This window comes from Apostichopus japonicus, chromosome 20 (assembly GCF_037975245.1).
Source record: "Apostichopus japonicus isolate 1M-3 chromosome 20, ASM3797524v1, whole genome shotgun sequence".
Lineage (NCBI taxonomy): Eukaryota > Metazoa > Echinodermata > Holothuroidea > Aspidochirotida > Stichopodidae > Apostichopus > Apostichopus japonicus.
In genome coordinates, this window is record NC_092580.1 from 16983404 (window position 1) to 17003981 (window position 20578).

The 20578-nt window shown below is 36.1% G+C and overlaps 1 protein-coding gene across 7 annotated transcripts in view; it reads left to right on the plus strand.

Annotated features, from left to right (window-relative positions):
* Nucleotides 1-20578, plus strand: part of LOC139960791 (inositol 1,4,5-trisphosphate receptor-like) — an 88432-nt gene that overhangs the window by 37284 nt on the left and 30570 nt on the right. For 3 of the 7 annotated variants that reach the window (XM_071959334.1, XM_071959335.1, XM_071959339.1), the window contains exons 19-29: nucleotides 171-422; nucleotides 1088-1244; nucleotides 1752-1899; nucleotides 2793-2807; nucleotides 7523-7537; nucleotides 9680-9870; nucleotides 11363-11704; nucleotides 12778-12927; nucleotides 13864-13968; nucleotides 14698-14835; nucleotides 18570-18695. In XM_071959334.1, the coding sequence (XP_071815435.1) occupies nucleotides 171-422; nucleotides 1088-1244; nucleotides 1752-1899; nucleotides 2793-2807; nucleotides 7523-7537; nucleotides 9680-9870; nucleotides 11363-11704; nucleotides 12778-12927; nucleotides 13864-13968; nucleotides 14698-14835; nucleotides 18570-18695 (1639 nt within the window). The remainder of the gene's footprint in view (nucleotides 1-170; nucleotides 423-1087; nucleotides 1245-1751; nucleotides 1900-2792; nucleotides 2808-7522; nucleotides 7538-9679; nucleotides 9871-11362; nucleotides 11705-12777; nucleotides 12928-13863; nucleotides 13969-14697; nucleotides 14836-18569; nucleotides 18696-20578) is intronic. The other 4 variants (XM_071959338.1, XM_071959340.1, XM_071959336.1 and 1 more) reach the window with 3 other exon arrangements.

The window sequence follows — 20578 nt, forward strand, 5'->3', positions numbered from 1 at the left end:
ATGACTATACTATTATATATTAAAATCTAAACTGAGCGATATATTTATTGCAGGTATCTTCGTAAACCCAAGGGCATTCATCATATCTGTAAACAATTAGGTTGTTTCTTGTTGCATGATTGTTTCATGCTCACTGATTTACTAATAATTTGTCAATCTCCCACACACAGGTACCAGCTGGATCTGTATTCTCAAATGTGCCTTGACCGTCAGTACCTTGCCATCAATCACATCTCTCCGTACCTTAAAATTGAAATCATTCTCAAGTGCATGTCAGATGACAGCTTACCCTACGACCTCAGGGCATCATTTACCCGTCTCATGCTGCATATGCATGTGGATCGCGACCCCCAAGAGCAGGTAACGCGGGTACGTTACGCAAGACTCTGGTCAGAAATTCCTCCAGTCATTACTATTGACGAGTAAGTCCTCTCTTGTGAAGGAGTAATTTCTTTTTCGTTCACTATTGAAATGTACCACAGATCCTGTAAGTTCTCTTCTGTAGGAAATTTCAATTATCAGTGTTACTCTCATTCCCATGTCGTGCAAAAATCTCCATGAAAATATTACATAACTGAATAATACTTTTTATTACTTTCTCAGTTAACAATTGACAAAGACTGCATTTTTCTTAAAGCTGCATTTTGTGTTGAATTTTGTACCATAATCGTTCAACTAACTACTAGGGGCTACTCTTCCTCCAACAACTTTGACAGTGATGATTTCCATGCTGGTATGCATTTTGAATACCACTGAAAGATGTTCTGACTCATGACCCCACCCCTCCCTCTAATTCTCCAACCTGTGTCAGGATCCCCAAATAAGTAACGGTCCTACACTGACAAGAAATAAGAACATACTACATTACTACAGCCAACTTTATTCTCTAGGGTAATCTGTTACTACAAACATCATGACAAAAGTCATTTACGTAATCACCGACTCGGTTGAATGTTACACAGGTTGTAGTTTGTTTAAAATATTTCATAATGCTGAATGCATTATTGAATCAGCATTGTATTAACTAATCCTCAGAGTTGTCATGGCAATGTTAGATATTAATCAATTGAGTTTTGTCTGATTTCAGTTATGACAGACAGAACCACACCGAGAGCTCAAGGCAAGATGGTTCGACAGAAAGCCAGTTCGACTCGACCATTAAATTTGTAGAGGATTACTTGAAGCATGTGGTCTCAGTGTCATGGTCATTCTCTGATCCGAAGCAAAACAAGCTAACATACGAGGTAACAGATGCATCATGCTTACTATGAAAATCGTCCAACAATAAGAGGTGTCATCCAGGGTTGTCTGTTTGAATAGGTCTGGGAGGGGGGAGAAGTGTGGTGATTGTGAGGTAAATTAAACTTGGAAATCAAGAAAAAAGTGACATACACTTTGGTCTGAAATGTGTCCTTGGGAAGGGGCTTGATGGGATCTGATGAAGGGAGCACACAAAATATTATATAGTGCGTCTTTAATATTGCAGGTCAAAGCTGGATGATGTACAAAAGTATGCAAAAGTCACAGTAGTATTAATGTATGTCGTCCAGTTACAGAGTTGTTGACAATTTAACAATTCATAATCATGGCCGTTAAATATGAATGTAAGAGACTGACTTCGGTTAGCTTGCGGCTTTGATAAGCCAATGAGGCTTCGTCGCGAGTTCCTGCTTCGCGAGTTCCTGCAGGAGGATCTAATATACATACACACATACATACTTTATAATGCATATTGGTTTCATCTCCTATAGGTGGTCAATCTTGCCAAGTATTTGATTGATTTTGGCTTCTACCAGTTCATGGATCTTCTGAGCCTTACCAAGAACCTTCTGTCGATATTGGACTGCACTCCAGCTACTGGCTTACCCCTTGGCAGATTGGACCCAAAGGTGGATATTGGTAAGAACCTAGGGGAAGTATCAAGCTAGTTGAATTAAAATAGCTTAAAAGAGATGTTGCGTGTGACGTTGCAAGAATCAGAATGTGAGACGCAATTTCATAGTCTAGCAGACTATGTGATGCAATTTCATAATCCAATAAAATTTGAGACACAATCTCATAGTCTAGCAAAATATATGATGCAATATCATAATCCAACAGTATGTGAGATATCTCTTAGTCTAGCAGAATGCAAGACACAATTTCACAATCCAGCAGAATGTGAGACACAATCTCATAGTCTAGCAGAATATATGATGCAATTTTAATAATTCAACAGAATGTGCGATGGAATCTCATAGTTATAGCAGAATGTAAGACACAATTTCATAATCCAACAGAATGTGAGATATTTCCTATTATAGCAGAATGTAAGACACAATTTCACAAACCAGCAGAATGGGAGATGCAATATGCTAGTCTAGCACAATGTAAGACAATTTCATAATCCAGCAAAATGTGAGAATAAGTTAATAGTCGAGTAAAGTGTAAGACCAAATTAAAATAATCTAGCATATGAGACCAAACCAGCAGAACGTGAGAAAGAATCTTAGTCCTGCAGAATGTTATTCATTCCCAAGTTATTCATTTACAAAACATTTCAAAAATTTTTTTTTTATAAGGCTTGCAATAGGAAAAGTGGCTACAATTTTGCCACAAATATGTAGCTCATCAAGGAATAATAGCCAATGCTGCTTAAAATAAAAATATATGACACTGGCAAGAACATTTTCACATAATTTATTTTGACGGCATACAATAGGAGGGTAGTTTATAGTTACTAGTTAAAAATACACTTTTCCAACATTGTTTGCATATTTTCATTCCTTTGGTAATCCTGTTTTCTTTTCTAGAACCTGCAAAAGGAGGTACAGTATTTGGCTTGCTCATTTGCAGTATAAACTATTCACTCGTCATGTATTTATACTTTCAATAGCTCTGCATTCAATGTATCCTTGGTTACTGGCTTGGTTACTGTTAGTTTCTGCCACAGTTTCCCCAAATAGAAAAACAATAGCTTCAGCTATAGAAAAATGTGCTTTGGAATTTAAAGTATGTTCGTTGGAATAACCACACATATTGGCAAAGTATAAATAAATTGGAAGGATTATATTGTTTTCAGTAGCTAAACAATATCAAAATGTGTTGTTTTACTACCATAATTAAGGGTCGAGTAGCCACTCCCACCCCCCCCCCGTGGGTGTGCATGCATAGGGGGATTGGGTGTATCCGACTATACTGCCAAAAAGTATCCATTCCACATTCTCTAATTGAAAGATTTACTGACTAACAAAGGGGTATCCCACCAGTAGCAGTGACAAGTTGATTGGCAGCAGATTACCAAGAAAGGTTCACAATATTTGAATTGCAGTTTGGAAGAAACTTATTATATTAGCCAAAAAGATCAATCTAATACCATAAGAAAACAATCATTTCAACCATGGCGGAAACTCGCAGTGTGAATGGCAGAACGTAATTGGCAGAGACTTAGGTTCCTTGTATGACGTAATCAAGCATATAGCGTCATGATCCGTTTTAGTCTGCTCATTTTACATTACATATGGAGTGAAATGATGGGGCTGACCACATGTATATTACAATCTTCACTGCTCTGTTGGACTTTTGCACTTTCCTTTTGTCTTTGTTCCGTCCCCACTCATTCTCTTTGTTGTCTTTTATCTTCCCGTTATTATTTTAGCTCAACTAGCTATGCATTTGTTTGTCTGTCTGTCAGCAATGGTTGAAAGGTTACTGCTCTCAGGTCCTTTGCTTAACGTTTATAAAACTTGGTGAAGTGGTAACATATAATAAGGAGGGTAACAATTTCATAAAAAATAGTAGGTCAAAGGTCATTTGGGGTCATGAGAGTTGAAACAGTAAATATCACAAATGGCCTACTCGCCCTAGAGTTTACTTTTGATCTTGGTCAAACTTGATGATAGTGATCAGCAGTGATAGTCAGTCACAAAAGGTGTACTGATTTTGCAAGACCAAGGTCATTTGGTAGTAAAAGTTGGGCAAAATGTAAAGCATGCTGCCCTTAGGGATTTTGTTAGATTTTGGGCAAGATATTGGTCAAGATTTTGGTCAAACTTATTTACAGTGATCAGCATGTGGTCAGTTATAGAATGTGTTCTTATTTTTCAGGTCAAAGATCATTTGAGTCAAAAGGGCCTAAAATATAAAAATCATGTAACTGCCTACTCCTCCTAGTTTGATTATGGATAAAATGATCAGCAGGTCAGGTGGGTCATAAAATGTGCACTTAATTTTCAATTCAATGGTCCTTTGGGCCCTGAAAGTGGGTCAAAACCATTAAAAGTGCATGAAAGCCTCCTCCTAGGGATTTTTTTGCTGTTTGATCAAACTGGTCACATTGATAAGCAGATGGTGGGTCATGAAAGTTGTACTTATGTTTGCAGGTAAAGGTCATTTGTGGACAAAACTGGAAATATCATGTCTTAGGCTTTTCTGTAATATGATTGAAAGCTATTCATTGTGATCACCAGAAGGTGGGGTCAGTGATGTGGTTGATTGTTTCCTCAGTGGTCATGTTGGAACCCTGGTCAGACAAAATAATTTACCCCAACCAAATTTAGCAGTTATCATCAGTGTCCAGTCCCAACTAATCAGAAAAGAATATGTCTTCCTGACTCAAGCCTCATCAATAATATACTACATATCTTTAGTAGTATACTGTTACCATGTATCAGAGCTTAGCTATATATCATCATTGATGCTCTAATTTTTAACCATTGCATCAACTTCTCATCAGATACTATAGAAGCATTCATCAACATCAAATTGGGTTACGAACTTGAATCTGTTTGTTGTGAAGAACTCAAAATGTTGCATGTTGACACAACATCCTGTCCAAAGTCACAATAAAATCTTAGCTTGATTAAATTCTAATTAAATGAAATTGCACTGTCTTGACTCTCCATTTCTATGCATGGAATTGTTTTCGATTCTCCTGATATGTGTGTATGCCTTGGGGGCTGCTGTCATCCATGGGTACCCCAGCCCACCCCCACCCACGGTGCTTATTTGTATGACTTTTGATAGAATTGCAGGTGGTAGATAACCTATTTTTTTACTTTTACATGAAATGATTAACAGAATGTAGAGACTAAAAATCCAAAGTACCAACAGTTTTCTAGTTATGTGGAAAGTAACTTGCAAAAGTGTAAGTGAAGGCACAGTGTTCTGATTAATTTGACTGGTACCATTAAACTTCACATCTCAGGACAAAAATAGAAATATGGTTTAAAGTTGTGATATCACATACTTGAAGTAATTATGCTTCCTCTGTAACATTTTTTATTTAATCTTAATACGTTTTGAGATATCGTAATGCTTGATGGCAACTATGTTTTTTCGCCTCTACTACCAGACCACTTGGACAATTCATGTTAAGATTTGTCACTGGGTAATACTATATGGAATTGTTTACGAAATTGTGTAGCCTTGAAAACATTTCAATCGACAAATTCTGAGACATTTTTACCTTATTTTCGGTGTACCAAGCACCCATCTCACATCTAAAGCTATGTCTGAATGTTAATTACTCAGACCTAGCTTCAAGCATCACTTGTAAAGGAGGTATATAAAAGAGGGTTGATTATTCAATAGTATTATGTACCATTGGTGCACTACATGTTTTATGCAATCCTCTTTCTTAAATTGTTTTGGCTGAAATTGTACTGGAATAAGTAATTAGTCTCTGTTTTCAGCCATTTCTTATACATCCATACACTGTTGTTCTCTTATGCATCCATACACTGTTGTTTACCCAAACACACATAGTCATTCGTGTCTACCCTATCTATAAGCACCATAAATCTCCTGATATGAGCTTCACCCATTCCACATATACAGGGTTGTATTCTTGCAATATAAGCAAACTTTCTTATACATCCATACACTGTTGTTTACCTAAACACACATAGTCATTCGTGTCTACCCTATCTATAAGCACCATAAATCTCCTTAAATGAGCTTCACCCATTCCACATATACAGGGTTGTATTCTTGCAATATAAGCCATCTTTCTTATACATCCATACACTGTTGTTCTCTTATACATCCATACACTGTTGTTTACCCAAACACACATAGTCATTCGTCTCCACCCTATCTATAAGCACCATAAATCTCCTTAAATGAGCTTCACCCATTCCACATATACAGGGTTGTATTCTTGCACTATAAGCCATCTTTCTTATACATCCATACACTGTTGTTCTCTTATACATCCATACACTGTTGTTTACCCAAACACACATAGTCATTCGTCTCCACCCTATCTATAAGCACCATAAATCTCCTTAAATGAGCTTCACCCATTCCACATATACAGGGTTGTATTCTTGCAATATAAGCCATCTTTCTTATACATCCATACACTGTTGTTCTCTTATACATCCATACACTGTTGTTTACCCAAACACACATAGTCATTCGTCTCCACCCTATCTATAAGCATCGTAAATCTCCTGATATGAGCTTCACCCATTCCACATATACAGGGTTGTATTCTTGCAATATAAGCCATCTTTCTTATACATCCATACACTGTTGTTCTCTTATACATCCATACACTGTTGTTTACCCAAACACACATAGTCATTCGTCTCCACCCTATCTATAAGCACCATAAATCTCCTTAAATGAGCTTCACCCATTCCACATATACAGGGTTGTATTCTTGCACTATAAGCCATCTTTCTTATACATCCATACACTGTTGTTCTCTTATACATCCATACACTGTTGTTTACCCAAACACACATAGTCATTCGTCTCCACCCTATCTATAAGCACCATAAATCTCCTTAAATGAGCTTCACCCATTCCACATATACAGGGTTGTATTCTTGCACTATAAGCCATCTTTCTTATACATCCATACACTGTTGTTCTCTTATACATCCATACACTGTTGTTTACCCAAACACACAAAGTCATTCGTCTCCACCCTATCTATAAGCATCGTAAATCTCCTGATATGAGCTTCACCCATTCCACATATACAGGATTGTATTCTTGCAATTTTAAGCCATCTTTCATCTTATTATGCTTTAATAACTCTCTTTGGTAGAAGGAGAGACACTTTTGCAATCTTCTACCATTGTAGCTGTATGCAGAACATACCACTCTTGTTGCTAGATTCTTTGCAGTTTGTCTAAATCTGTAATATCTTAAGGTCTTATTAAAGAGATTCATCAAGTTTGTTCTGCTTGTTAGATAATTATTTCTGATGACCCCAGGGTCTGAGAGTAAACCAGGTAAATTGTTTGCCAGATGGTAAAGAGGTTCATCATATTTGTAGTATCAGAGGCAAGATAAAGAGGTCACATTGTCTGCCATAATGCTGCTGGTGGACCATAATTTAAGAATCTTTATAAAACCAATTATCCATGTAGTGCCTATAAGCCTTGTATTATTTTTTCATTTACCTTTCCATACTTTCATAGCTTCACTGTTACACTCTACTAGTTTGGTTGATGTAATAATCATGAGTTCTTTGATTGTTAATTTTCATTAATATTTAATGATCACTTCCCTCCTACAATATGTTCAGAGCCACCTAAAGCAGGTATGTTTGAGTGCATGATTTAGTCTCTTAATGTACCCAACCCATCATCCCCATTTTCTCACTTTTTACTGATATGTCTCGTGGTGGATATTATTAGAAGAATGATTTTTACGGCATGAGAGATATTACCCCGAATGTGCCCACCCACCCCTAACCTCTTGTACTTGTAGGAGGATGGAGCTCTCTTTGCTCCTCATGTTTCTTTTCTGTCTTTTTTTCTTCCAGTTCTGTATTTTTACCATTTTACCTTACTATGGAATGCTTTGGTATTGGTGCAGTTATCTCCCCTTGATTCTTGCTAGTATTAATTGCATACTTGTTTTAACTGAGAAAAGTTTTCATCTTAAATCACTCCTTAGTTTGGAGATTTTCAAACACAAACCATGAATTCCACCATGGTAATTTGTATATTTTGTGTTTGTTGATTCACTTGGCAAAACTGACTGGGAAATTTTGGGGGCTGAAAAGCTTACTGGAAATATCATTCATCTTAAGGTTAAAACTGCATCCTCATAGCATTTTGTGTGGTGAAGATTTTTATTTTTATTTTTAAATTTGGTGGTTTATGTGAATGCATCTGGGAACAGCAGGGTAAATGGTGCCATCGTAGCAAATCATATGAAAAGTGTTTGCTTTCATATTGTACTTGTAATATTTATGTAGCTTACTTATTCACATCAGAAACTAATATTACCAAAAAGTTGCTTTGGTGAATTATTGAAATTCTAACTACAGAGAACATTGACAGATCAAACATGTTCCAAAGGTATCACATTTCAAGGACAATTCAACAAGAACATTGTAATTTTGAACAACTTATGCGGTGAAAACATCATAAATCACTTACTGTGAACAAGACCCTGCAAGAGTCAAGGGTATAAGCAGTCAAAATAGGTTATTTACAATCAAATAAATCTCAACATTTGGACAAGATATTGAGATGAGGTTTCAACTAGCAGTGTGGAATATTGTGTTACATTATCTGCAGCCGAACATTCCTGCGAACTAATACTGAGCAGTATGTATGAAATCGACTTTAACTGCAGTGCTCTTATAGACTCTCTCCTAATTATTTGATACTTCAAAATTATTCATCAAGTTGATTAGTCTTCTGTTTGGTTAATTCAGAAGTATAAAGGTAGGCCAATATTATGAAGGAGCAGCAGTTGTTTAAACAGAACAGAAGGTTGCAATGCGTTTGATTACTGGTGATGCTAGGCAAAATGTGGCACTTCATGGCCTTCTTAGAGAAAAAGTTGATAATTTTTATTCTTCTAGCCTTCATGTTTCTCATTTATGGTGGTAGTAGTTATAGTTTTATGGTTCCCCTCCCCATGGTTCTCCTTCGTTTGATTGTGACATTTTAAACAGAATGCACTTTAAGTTAACTTAACTTCACTGAATGCACTAAGAACTTTAAAACTGAATGCATTTTCTCCATTATGCTGGTACTATTGATAAATTTTAAACATGAAAATATTACTATTTTTTGTATATATATATATATATATTTTTTTATCATCATTGAAACTTCTTTTTCTTCACTGCCTGTGTAGAGCAGTATAATAATCTCAATGTTAAAGACTGCCTTTTAGAGACCTCAAATTTGATCATGTATTAATTGTCAGCTAGTCTGCTCATTACATTGAATGATGTCTATAGGTAATGAAATTGAGAAATGATTAAGAACATTTATTTCTCATAATATAGGATAATTCATATCATAATACAAGTGAAAGAGCTGGGATTCTTCCCTTGTTTGGTAACTTACCTGAAGAGGTCAGTTACCCAAAATATGATTTTTCTGAAATTTCATGACTCTGGTTACATACTTACAAAGTCTTATCCCCTGATACACCCCAGCTAGTCACCTGAGGTCCAGCTCTAGTGTTTGACTTGTTCCCCTCCTACTGTCACCATAAGGTCTTATGGTCACAGTACTCTTCAGTCTTTTGCCTTTCTGTGGAATGGACTCCCCGAGTTAAAAGAAGCTGAATCTGTGTCTAATCTGAAAGCATTACTTAAGACTCAATCATTCTCAACATTATAGTGATCTTCTATCAGCTCAACAGACGTATGTGTGTGGTTCACTATGTGAGAAACGTGTATTATTATTATTAATTGTACTATTCTTTCGTATAGGAAAAGGAGGTGTCTTTAAATCCATTCATGGGGTGGGTGCAGTGATGACCAACATGGTACTTGGTAGTGGGCTGCCTCAAAGTGCCATGGGGATGCCAGCAGATGGTGCGAATCAAGGCAAGGGCTCTCAGGACAAGAAAGAAGACAAACTTGTGATGGAAACAAAGTTGAAAATTATTCAAATTTTGCAGGTTCGTTTGCATGTATCCTATCTTAAATACTTGGCATTTTCTGTGTATACTAAAACATTTAAGTCTCATGTCGATCTTTGTAAACTCATTGGGATGTAAGTCACCTTCATGCAGTATCTTTTAAAACACACACTGTTAATTGTTTCACTCTAAAAGCCTAGCTGGATGTTGAGTTATTGTGATCCTTCAGAACTAGATGTTCCAATTCCAAGTATCAGATTGGGTTCCACTTCAGTCAAACTTTTGCTTTGCAAGAGGCAATATTCTCACATAGTGGTTGAGTGATTAACATAGTGGTGGAGTGGTTAGAGGAGACACAGACCCAACCATAATGTTTTATTTATATGACAGAGATCCTTTTGAAGAACAGCTCCCAAAAACAGCTAAGAAAATCTTCCTCTATTTGGGAGATATCATTATTTAGACAATGTATCTGGGATTTGTTATTTTGTAAATCTGTGATGTCATAGTGCCATTAGGATCTAGAACCAGTTGTTTTTCTTTTCATATTTTCAAGGTGGAAATGTTAACAGTGTTGACAGTCACCTCCATTACAGAAAAATAGCAATCTAAAATAAAGAGAAAATAAAAAACTTGATGCACAAGTGACTCAGTAATGTAATACTTAGACTTGATCAAGTCTTCAGCCTTATGTGTGAAAGACCTTTAAATCTGTCATATCTCCCAAATGGAAGCATATTTTCCTTATCTGTTTTGGGGTTCCTGACAATTATCTCTATCACGTAGACCAATAATCATGATTGGGTTTGTGTCTCCGTTAACGGGTAATGGATAATTGAAAGATTTTGCTTTGTTTCATTTTTAGTGTGAATCAATTATTGAAGGTGTCTAGGTAGCAGGCTGCAAACATAATATTACATCCCAGCCTTTATATTTCTTGGGCAAGGTCATACCAATACTATACAGTATGATTATGTAAATGCTCTCTATATTAAATAGAAAGCATGGATAACATATCCACAAGCTGTTAGCATATCTCAGCAATACCTTCATTACTGCAGAGAGCACTTAAAGGGTGTGAAGACTCGCGCAAAAAGAAACGTCTAATTCTGGTAATCTGACCTAGTTTCGAATGAGGTGTAACAGAAGTGTTGGACACCATTATCGATCCCAGAACATACACACACACAGCTTTCTACCGTCTGTAATTAGACACTAGTGTACAGTCAATACATACAGCTGCGGTCAATACCCACAGCAGCGTAGAAATGATACAGCGATGGACATCTCAGGTCCATCTAAAGGTAACAAGGTATCACATTTCATTACTGTCTGCATTTTGTAGCGACAAGAGATAAACTTCACTTGCAAGCGACGGAAAGTTAACTTTTTCACAGGGCGGCATCCGGTTTGGGGCGAGTCTTTAATGCCTTTAAACTGATCTAGACTTCATTAGCTACTTGCTGTGACAGTTTCTCTTTCTCTGTACCTCTATTTACACTTTCAAATACTCATTTCGATATTTTTACAGTTCATCCTGGATGTGAGACTGGACTACCGAATCTCTTCCCTCCTCTCAATCTTCAAGCGGGACTTTGACAAGAGGAAGGACCAAGATGCAGACCATGAAGCAGCTGGTATGGTGGACAATACTGGTATCAACCTAGAGGTGATTGGTGAGGAGGCTGAAAAGATATTTGACGGCGCTACTTACCAGTCAGAACTTGATTTGGATGGCGCCGGTGGCAAAACCTTCCTCCGGGTGTTGCTACACCTCACCATGCATGACTACCCTAAGCTTGTATCTGGCGCCCTAAGGTTACTCTTCCGTCACTTCAGCCAACGGCAGGAAGTATTGCAGGCATTCAAACAGGTTAGTTCTCTGATCATACAGCTTGGAGGAATGCTTGGGGAATTAAATCATCCTCTCAGCCTTATATCTATTGGACATATATACATTTCATCCTGACCAAAGCATATAGCCAGAGTTGATGTTTACATAAGTCACTTGATAAACTTGGCCTTGAATCTGTGGGATATTTGTCCTGGGTTGACCATCCTTACTTAGATATATGACCATTGTTTGAAGTTTACCTAAGTCAATAAACGATCCTCTCAGCTTTAAATTTGTTGGGCATGTGACCTTCCATATGTATTCTGACCTTAGTTATATGCCACCATCATTACAGTTAATCCCACAGAGAAACAATTTCATTCTCAAGTTGGCCGAGGTAATTTTAGAACTGTTGTAGGCTAGAGACACTAACACAATGCATACAGTTATCTTCTCTTGGTATCTGCAGCTAGTACTCTTTGCAGTCTTAGTTAGCTACTCATAAACAGTGATACGTGTCACTTCTAGTTGTCCCATTTGAAGCGGTTAATTAAAGGGTGTGAAGACTCGCGTACAAAGAAACGTCTCATGCCGGTAATCTGACCTAGTTTCGAATGAGGTGTAGTGTAACAGATGTGTTAGATACCACCATCGATCCCAGAAAATACACACACAGCTTGCTACCGTCGGTAATTAGACACTAGTGTACAGTCAATACATACAGCTACGGTCAATACCCACACACAGTGTACATAGCAGCGTGGACATCTCAGGTCTAGATAAAAGATGACAAGCTATCATGTTTCATTACTGTCTGCATTTTGTAGCGACAAGAAGAAAACTTCACTTGCAAGCAACGGAAAGTTAACTTTTTCAGAGCATGGCACACAGTTTGGGGAGAGTCTTCAATGCCTTTAAGGGAAATTGTAGTCTGAAGCAAAGACTCAGATCTTCAAACTCTTAACTATGTTTAGATTGTAAAGTTGAACCATGCTAAATATGTAATGATTTTTTCTGCTGTCTCATATTTTTAATTCCAATTTCCTGTTTATATTACCATCCATCTTTTTGCTCATTGATATATTCTAATTATTACCTTTATTTGCTGATAGGTGCAACTGCTGGTGACAGAAAAGGACATTGAAAATTACAAAAAGATCAAACAGGACCTTGATGAACTGAGAAACATTGTAGAGAAATCTGAACTTTGGGTCTACAAGAGTAAGCAGGATAAGAAGAAAGGTGACAAGGTTAAGAAGTTGGTGAGTGATGTTTATGATCCTGCAATGGAATTGACAGCTTGATAGCCAGTCTTGATAACAAACAGACAAATGGGGGGAAAGAGCAGAAAATAAACAGAATGACCGGAGTTACTATATTGTAAACTACAGATTAAATTAAATATGTCAGTCATCAGTCATGAATTAGTTTAGTATCCTGTACTGAAGTAGCAGCTTAACTTAAGCTATCTATAGATTAAGAGAAGACTGTGGAAGAGAAGGGAAGGAGAAGGCTGAAATGACTAATTTAAGTTGAAGATTTTAAGTTCTATACAAAGAGTATACATTTCTGTATGGACTTGGCAGTTCATTCAGAGAAAAAAGAGAGTATAAGAATAAACAGAGTGGCTGAATTCGCTAGTCTAGTTCAGCGTTTGTATTAATAGTTGAAGGGTCACTTAGCAATGAGTATGATACATAGTCTGTGGATGAATTAGCATACTTGTAACAGAGAACAAAGCAAAATCACGAATATGAAGAAAACAAAAACTAAAGAACGATAATACAAGAACAAAAAATCATAAGCTTGACCATGGTCAGGTTTCATTTCAATTAATGAGGAATATGTAAAATATTTTGAAAATTTCCATATTGGTTTTTTGAATGTCAGTAACATTTGAATGTCTTTATTTTTTCATTCATATTTGAATCCCATTAATATTTGAAAATTGTCTACCAAAGTAATTGCTAATATAAAAAAAAATCAGTATTTAACTCAATAATTATCATTCATTTGGTGATGATACCTAGTATGATCAGTTGCAATCACACATCACTCAAGGAATGGGTGATACGCTGTGGAGTTTGGTTTAAATTGATAACTAAAAAATGCCAAATATTACTTTCATCAAAACTATATTAAGTTTTATTTTGTTCATTGAATTAAATTTCCTTGTTTCTGATTTGTTTTCTTTGCAGCCTCCTCAGAAGTCACTGCTGAACATTAATCAGTTACTCCATGACATGGAGAATGGTCCTCCTCTGGATAAGGCCAGTGCCAAGAACTACAAGAAAATATGTGAGGTAATTAAAACTGATAGATTTACTTGTTTTCTGTATCCTACAACGTGCTCCATAAGGTGGGTTGTATGCTTTTGATTAATAGGATACAAAAATTGTCATTAAAAAATTGCTGATTTGATGTGGTAATCAGGAATTTTTACTATTGTGCTGGTGCTTTCTAAGAAGCTTTGTTGTAGGTAACTTAAGTAGTGTCACTAGCTCAGTGTCCATTATGAACACTTTATATGAATTCTTCATTTACCAAAATGTGCAATTAACTGGCAATGAGCATCTGCCATCAAATTCATCCCTGATTCTTGTGTAGGATAGGCAGGTATATCTGCTATATCTGCTAAATACCAATGTTTAATATCGGAAAGTACACAGTTTTGTAACATTTTGAACATCTGTTGTATCACTTTACTGCAACAAAAATAATATCTTGTAGGTATATTTGTGAGGAAGGAGATGAAGAAACTAACAACTTTCTTACTTTGACTATCAATAAAACTAAGCCTTCTGTGCCATTAGTAAAATGAAGGCTTCCTGTGGGCAGCAACAAAATGCCTGGTGTGCATTTTTCAGGAAGAGTAGACTTTGAGGAACCAACAGCAGCAAACCTTGTGTGAAACTAGACCTTTCTGACAGGATGTTTCTTTTATATCAGAGAGGATTGCCACAATTTGGTATGTACTACATACCTACACATTTATGGTCTATTAAGTTGTTTTCTTGTTTCATTACTGCCAGATATTGAAGAGCCTGAGCAGTCTTTGTGTAACCTACTGTACCACGACACGGAAAAACCAAAAACATGAGCAAAGACTTCTGAGGAACATGAAAGCCCATGGTGTGGTCTTGGAGCTTCTCCAGATCCCTTATGATGAGGTAAGCAACTGATCTGTAGGTGATTGTCTTCAAAGAACAAACGATCACTTTGGTTACTTTTTTGGAGGGGTAGACAGATTTACATATTTCCATAAAACACTCTATATTTGTTGTCATCAAAGGACAGACCATCTCAAAAGACTGATCTCTTCAGGTGTGATATTAATTCTGATTTGACTTTGGTATGGGTATCTCTCATGGTGACATCAGGGTCTCTTTCTGCCTTAGAGGGTTGTTTGTGCTTTGTAAGCAACACCTTGTTACCTTTGCCCTCTTATTACAGAATGCATCATTGTATGGGTGAAGAGTTCATGTTTAATGTTTTGCCAGGAAGTAATTATGCCGCATTTTTAACAACCACATGCAGAGACAACTGCGACAAGACATGAGACTGGTTTTCTTGAAACAAATTATTTGTATGATATCATTATTTTACAGACACTTCCAGTGACTTTCGACATAGAAGGGGTAAAACCTTTAGCTTGTCTTGCTAGAAATGTTTGTGGTTTATTCTTGCATGAGATGATCAGAAGTTTTGTCTGTCTTTCACAACTCTTGATATATTCCATAGACCACAGCTTATATGTATGAAAATGATGGGATCGGAGTTATATCACAACCCCCCCCACCTTTACCCATCCCCCTAGCAACATACACACTCTACTCACAGCATGGGTTGGTTTCCCATCTTTTGTAGAATCATTTATATATTTATAAATTTTTATTATTTTCTGAATTTATCAATTTGGGCTTATGTCCATTATTTGAGGCATTTCTGGTGAGGTTTTTTTTTTTTTTTTCCGGCCAAGAAACATAGAAAGTCAATTAAAAAAAAATTGAAATCATTTGTACGACTGCGGTTGAAGTAGTATACTAACCAAGACAGTTTGCAGCATGTCCATTGTAAATAATTGAAACGAATGCCAAGTTAGATTACTTAAAACTGATGTGTCTCTGAAAATAACTCATTTGATGTGCTAACTCATTGATTAATGTAAGTTATTGGCATAAGACTTTCCTTGCAGGGAAGGATGACTGTTGAGATAATATCACTTCATAGTTTTTCTGACCTTAGTTTTGTTTGCTACTGGTCTGTTTGTGGGTGGTGGGGAGGGGGGGGGCTGCTTATACGTTACTAATGATTTATGGTTGCAAATGGTTCATAATAAAACTGTCATCCAAATGTATCTTGACCATACAGTGTAGAGCTAGGAGCCATTTTCGATAATTTGACAACTTTATCACCTCTTCCAGAGCTGGCCAGCTAATAAGGTGAACCTGTATTTCGTATTTTAACCAAAAAAAATAAAAAAATGATAATAAAAAAGGCCTTGAAAAGAAACAGCTGCAAGAATAGACAAGTTGTTAACTGATGAAATTGGCCCTTACAGTCACCCCATAACCAGTCTAATGGTTCAACTCCCTTAATGGCTAATAGTTGATGTGGTAAAATGTTGTTCGGCAATTCCACAGTGCACTTTGTGCAAGTGATTGTCAGCTTATCTTCGTCAACAACCAATCTGAATGAGAATTAACTGGTTAAAAAGGTTGGCCGTTTCCAGATGCTATACATATGGGAATTGTCCATATGCAGTGTGTGTTTACAAGCTTCACAGAGCTTTTTGTTCACTTTGATAAAAACTAATGAAAACAGTTTAAATTTAATATCGACATTCGTAACGGAGAAATTGTGTTTGAGCTAGAGGAGTTTTGAAAGATAATGGGATGCAAGTGTATTCATAAATATGTGACACCTAGGTATAGATTCCTTCTTCAGTGTAAAGAGATTTTGATCATTAGTCCCATGACAAACTTGGCCAAAAGTTATGTTATTACTACAGGAATGTTACAGAAGCTAACGTACATACGTAACCGTGAAAACGTATCCCTGGGGATGTTCATTCAATTTTTTTTTTTTAGACAAATTAGATGCAGTAATTTTCGGGAAGATTCTCAATTGCTGTTCATTGCTGAGTTACAAATTGTATCTCAAGTAACATTGGCCTTAATGTGTTGTGTTGGCTTTTGTTGCTACCTCCGATATTATAGTCAGCACACTATATTCTAGGTGTTAGTGTGGGAGTTTGTTACTTCAGACATTATAATCATTACACTTTACCATAAAAAGGAACAGTTTGGAGTGTAGCAGTTGCTACCTCCGATATTATAGTCAGCACACTATATTCTATGACCAGTATGGGTGTTAGTGTGGTAGTTTGTTACTTTAGACATTATAATCATTACACTTTACCATAAAAAGGAACAGTTTGGAGTGTAGCAGTTGCTACCTCCGATATTATAGTCAGCACACTATATTCTATGACCAGTATGGGTGTTAGTGTGGTAGTTTGTTACTTCAGACATTATAATCATTACACTTTACCATAAAAAGGAACAGTTTGGAATGTAGCAGTTGCTACCTCTGATATTATAGTCAGCACACTATATTCTATGACCAGTATGGGTGTAAGTGTAGTAGTTTGTTACTTCAGACATTATAATCATTACACTTTACCATAATAAGTACAGTTTGGAGTGTAGCAGTTGCTACCTCCGATATTATAGTCAGCACACTATATTCTATGACCAGTATGGGTGTTAGTATAGTAGTTTGTTACTTCAGACATTATAATCATTACACTTTACCATAAAAAGGAACAGTTTGGAATGTAGCAGTTGCTACCTCTGATATTATAGTCAGCACACTATATTCTATGACCAGTATGGGTGTTAGTGTAGTAGTTTGTTACTTCAGACATTATAATCATTACACTTTACCATAATAAGTACAGTTTGAAGTGTAGCAGTTGCTACCTCTGATATTAAAGTCAGCACACTATATTCTATGACCAGTATGGGTGTTAGTGTAGAAGTTTGTTACTTCAGACATTATAATCATTACACTTTACCATAATAAGTACAGTTTGAAGTGTAGCAGTTGCTACCTCTGATATTAAAGTCAGCACACTATATTCTATGACCAGTATGGGTGTTAGTGTAGAAGTTTGTTACTTCAGACATTATAATCATTACACTTTACCATAATAAGTACAGTTTGAAGTGTAGCAGTTGCTACCTCTGATAGTATAGTCAGCACACTATATTATATGACCAGTATGGGTACCGTAGTAGTTTGTTACTTCAGACATTATAATCATTACACCATACCATAATAAGTACAGTTTGAAGGGTAGCAGTTGCTACTTCTCATATTATAGTCAGCACACTATATTCTATGACCAGTGTGGGTGTTAGTGTAGTAGTTGTTACTTCAGATGTTATAATCATTACACTATGCTATGACTACTATGGGTATAACTGTAGCAGTGTGCTATTTCATATATGATAGTCATTACACAGCATATTATTATATATGTAGTAGATATGGCAGTATAGTTACATTTACATGAATGTCACACATACTAATAAACTTCTCATTTCTTTCAAGATATTTCCGTATTCTTTGAGATTGTGTCTCATAAAGGGTTGATACTTGTGTACTTTACTTAAGTCTGATTGGTATCCACTTGGAGTCACTCCAAGATTAATTTATGTCGTCCAGTTACAGAGTTGTTGACAATTGACAATTCATAATCATGGACGTTAAATATGAATGTAAGAGACTGACTTTGGTCAGCCTGCGGCTTTGATAAGCCAATGAGGCTTCTTCGCAAGTTCCTGCTTGCAGGAGGATCTAAAATACAAACAAACAAACAATCTTTCTCTTTCTATAGTATGCCGATACAAGAATGGTCGGAATTATGACTCTAGCTCATCAGTTTCTCCAGAATTTTTGCCTGGCCAATCCATCCAATCAGCAGTTACTCCACAAGAGTATAGATATGTTCTTGACACCAGGGGTGAGTCACATTCTTCTTTATTTGAAACTCACATGTATCCACAAAAAAAAAACACATTGGAGAGTATAACATGTTAACAAGACACATAGTGAACTGTTTTACAATTGACTATGTTACATGCATTTAAGCACTATTTGCTATTTCTATCACAAGCCTTAAATAATTATCTAAGTTAAGTTTTGATTTCATATGTATGCTGCAAATACTCATTATTCTTCATATTTACTTTTAACAGTAACAGTTGGTTACAGTCCTTAATAGGTGTATCTGACTAATGCTCTGCTGTCAATCTCATGAAATGCTTCAAAATAGATTAAGAGTAGGTTCATTACTGTCATCACAATCATCCGCCATGGTCAGGTGGGGTTACCAAAAGAGGAACCAGATTTGGATTTGTTTGAAATGTGAGCGGGCTTGTTAAATTTTGCCCACTTGTTTTCCATAATGATTGATGACATACCTTTCTTTTTAGAAGTTCTGCTTTTTTTTAAGACATTCATTCAACAGAAACAAATAGTTGACACTTTGCAGTTTATGTTGTGTTTATTTTCAGCCTTGCCTTTGGAAAGTAAGTCATTGGTGTCTTACATTGCCAAAGAAACCTTCACAGCTTTTTGTGCTTTATGCTTTTCTTTTTCTCGCAATTTAACTTCATTTTTATAACTACATTTTGTCAGTTTACTTCATTTTTTACTATAACAAAACTATAACCCAGGTGAAACTCTGTTTTTTATAATCTTCTTGATTCGTAATGATTGATTGCTCAATGATTGCTCAAGTTTAATTGTTTCATGATATTAAAATGAGGCTACAAGATGAGATTGCCTTTCTAGAATTATTAAGGTAAACAATTATTTCATGGCTGAAGATTTCTCATTCTTGCCGTGACTTGTAGGAACATTTTGTATTAGCTATTCTACCTCCGCACTTTTGCCTAGGGATATTCCCTGTATCACATAAAAGATTCATGAATAGATCGTTCTGTAAACTGAGTTAATCTAGTTTGCCTGTTGATAAAAATCCATTCCCAAATTATTTTTGTTTCAACAATATGTAATAGAACTTTGTACCAGATTAAGTTTAATGCAATGGAAATTGCTTTTGGTTGAATCATCAAATCACGTTTCTTAAAGTCATTTGTTCATTGTAATTAATTAATTAATACCCAACAGTCTAAGTCAGCAGTCCAGACGGAATTTAAAATTGGATTTTATCAAAGACATAATATTGGGAGTATTAATTAAAACAATCAGGTATTTTGTATTTAGATCTCTTATGTACAAAATGAAGCATCTCCAACTTTCATAGCTATAGCTTCTTCCTGTGTACAGCATTTTGGGAGTGATGAGGGTCACCTTACACTCACAGTTTCATTCTCGTAAGTCGGGGAGAAGTGCTAGGACCAAACAGCAGATCATACCTTCTAGCAACATACTAGCAACATATGAATATATCATGATGTTGGCAGTGCCTGTGAATTTCACATTTTTATCCAAATGGTTAAGCTAAAGTTTTCAAGCAATCAGTTTTTGCTATGGATATATTCCTTTTTAGTTACTAATTACATGAAAACAGAAGAAAGCTGCAGAGGTTATCCATGTTTGGTCAATTAAAGTATTCAGCAATAGGTACAATAGTTACAATGGTATAAAGTACAAACCAAAATAAAATAAAAACATGAGTATTGATCAACGGTAAGTACAACTCAGTTAAGTTATTCAAAGATGTCAAGGCTCTCAGATTTCATGTTTAATATGTCTTTTACTTTCTGGTCTTTCATGAACTTTTGTTACGAGCTTTCACTCTCTTTAGTATCAGGCTGTTCAACTGTTCTTTAAAATATTTTTAAACAATAACAACATGAGATGTGCCCAGGAATGGCG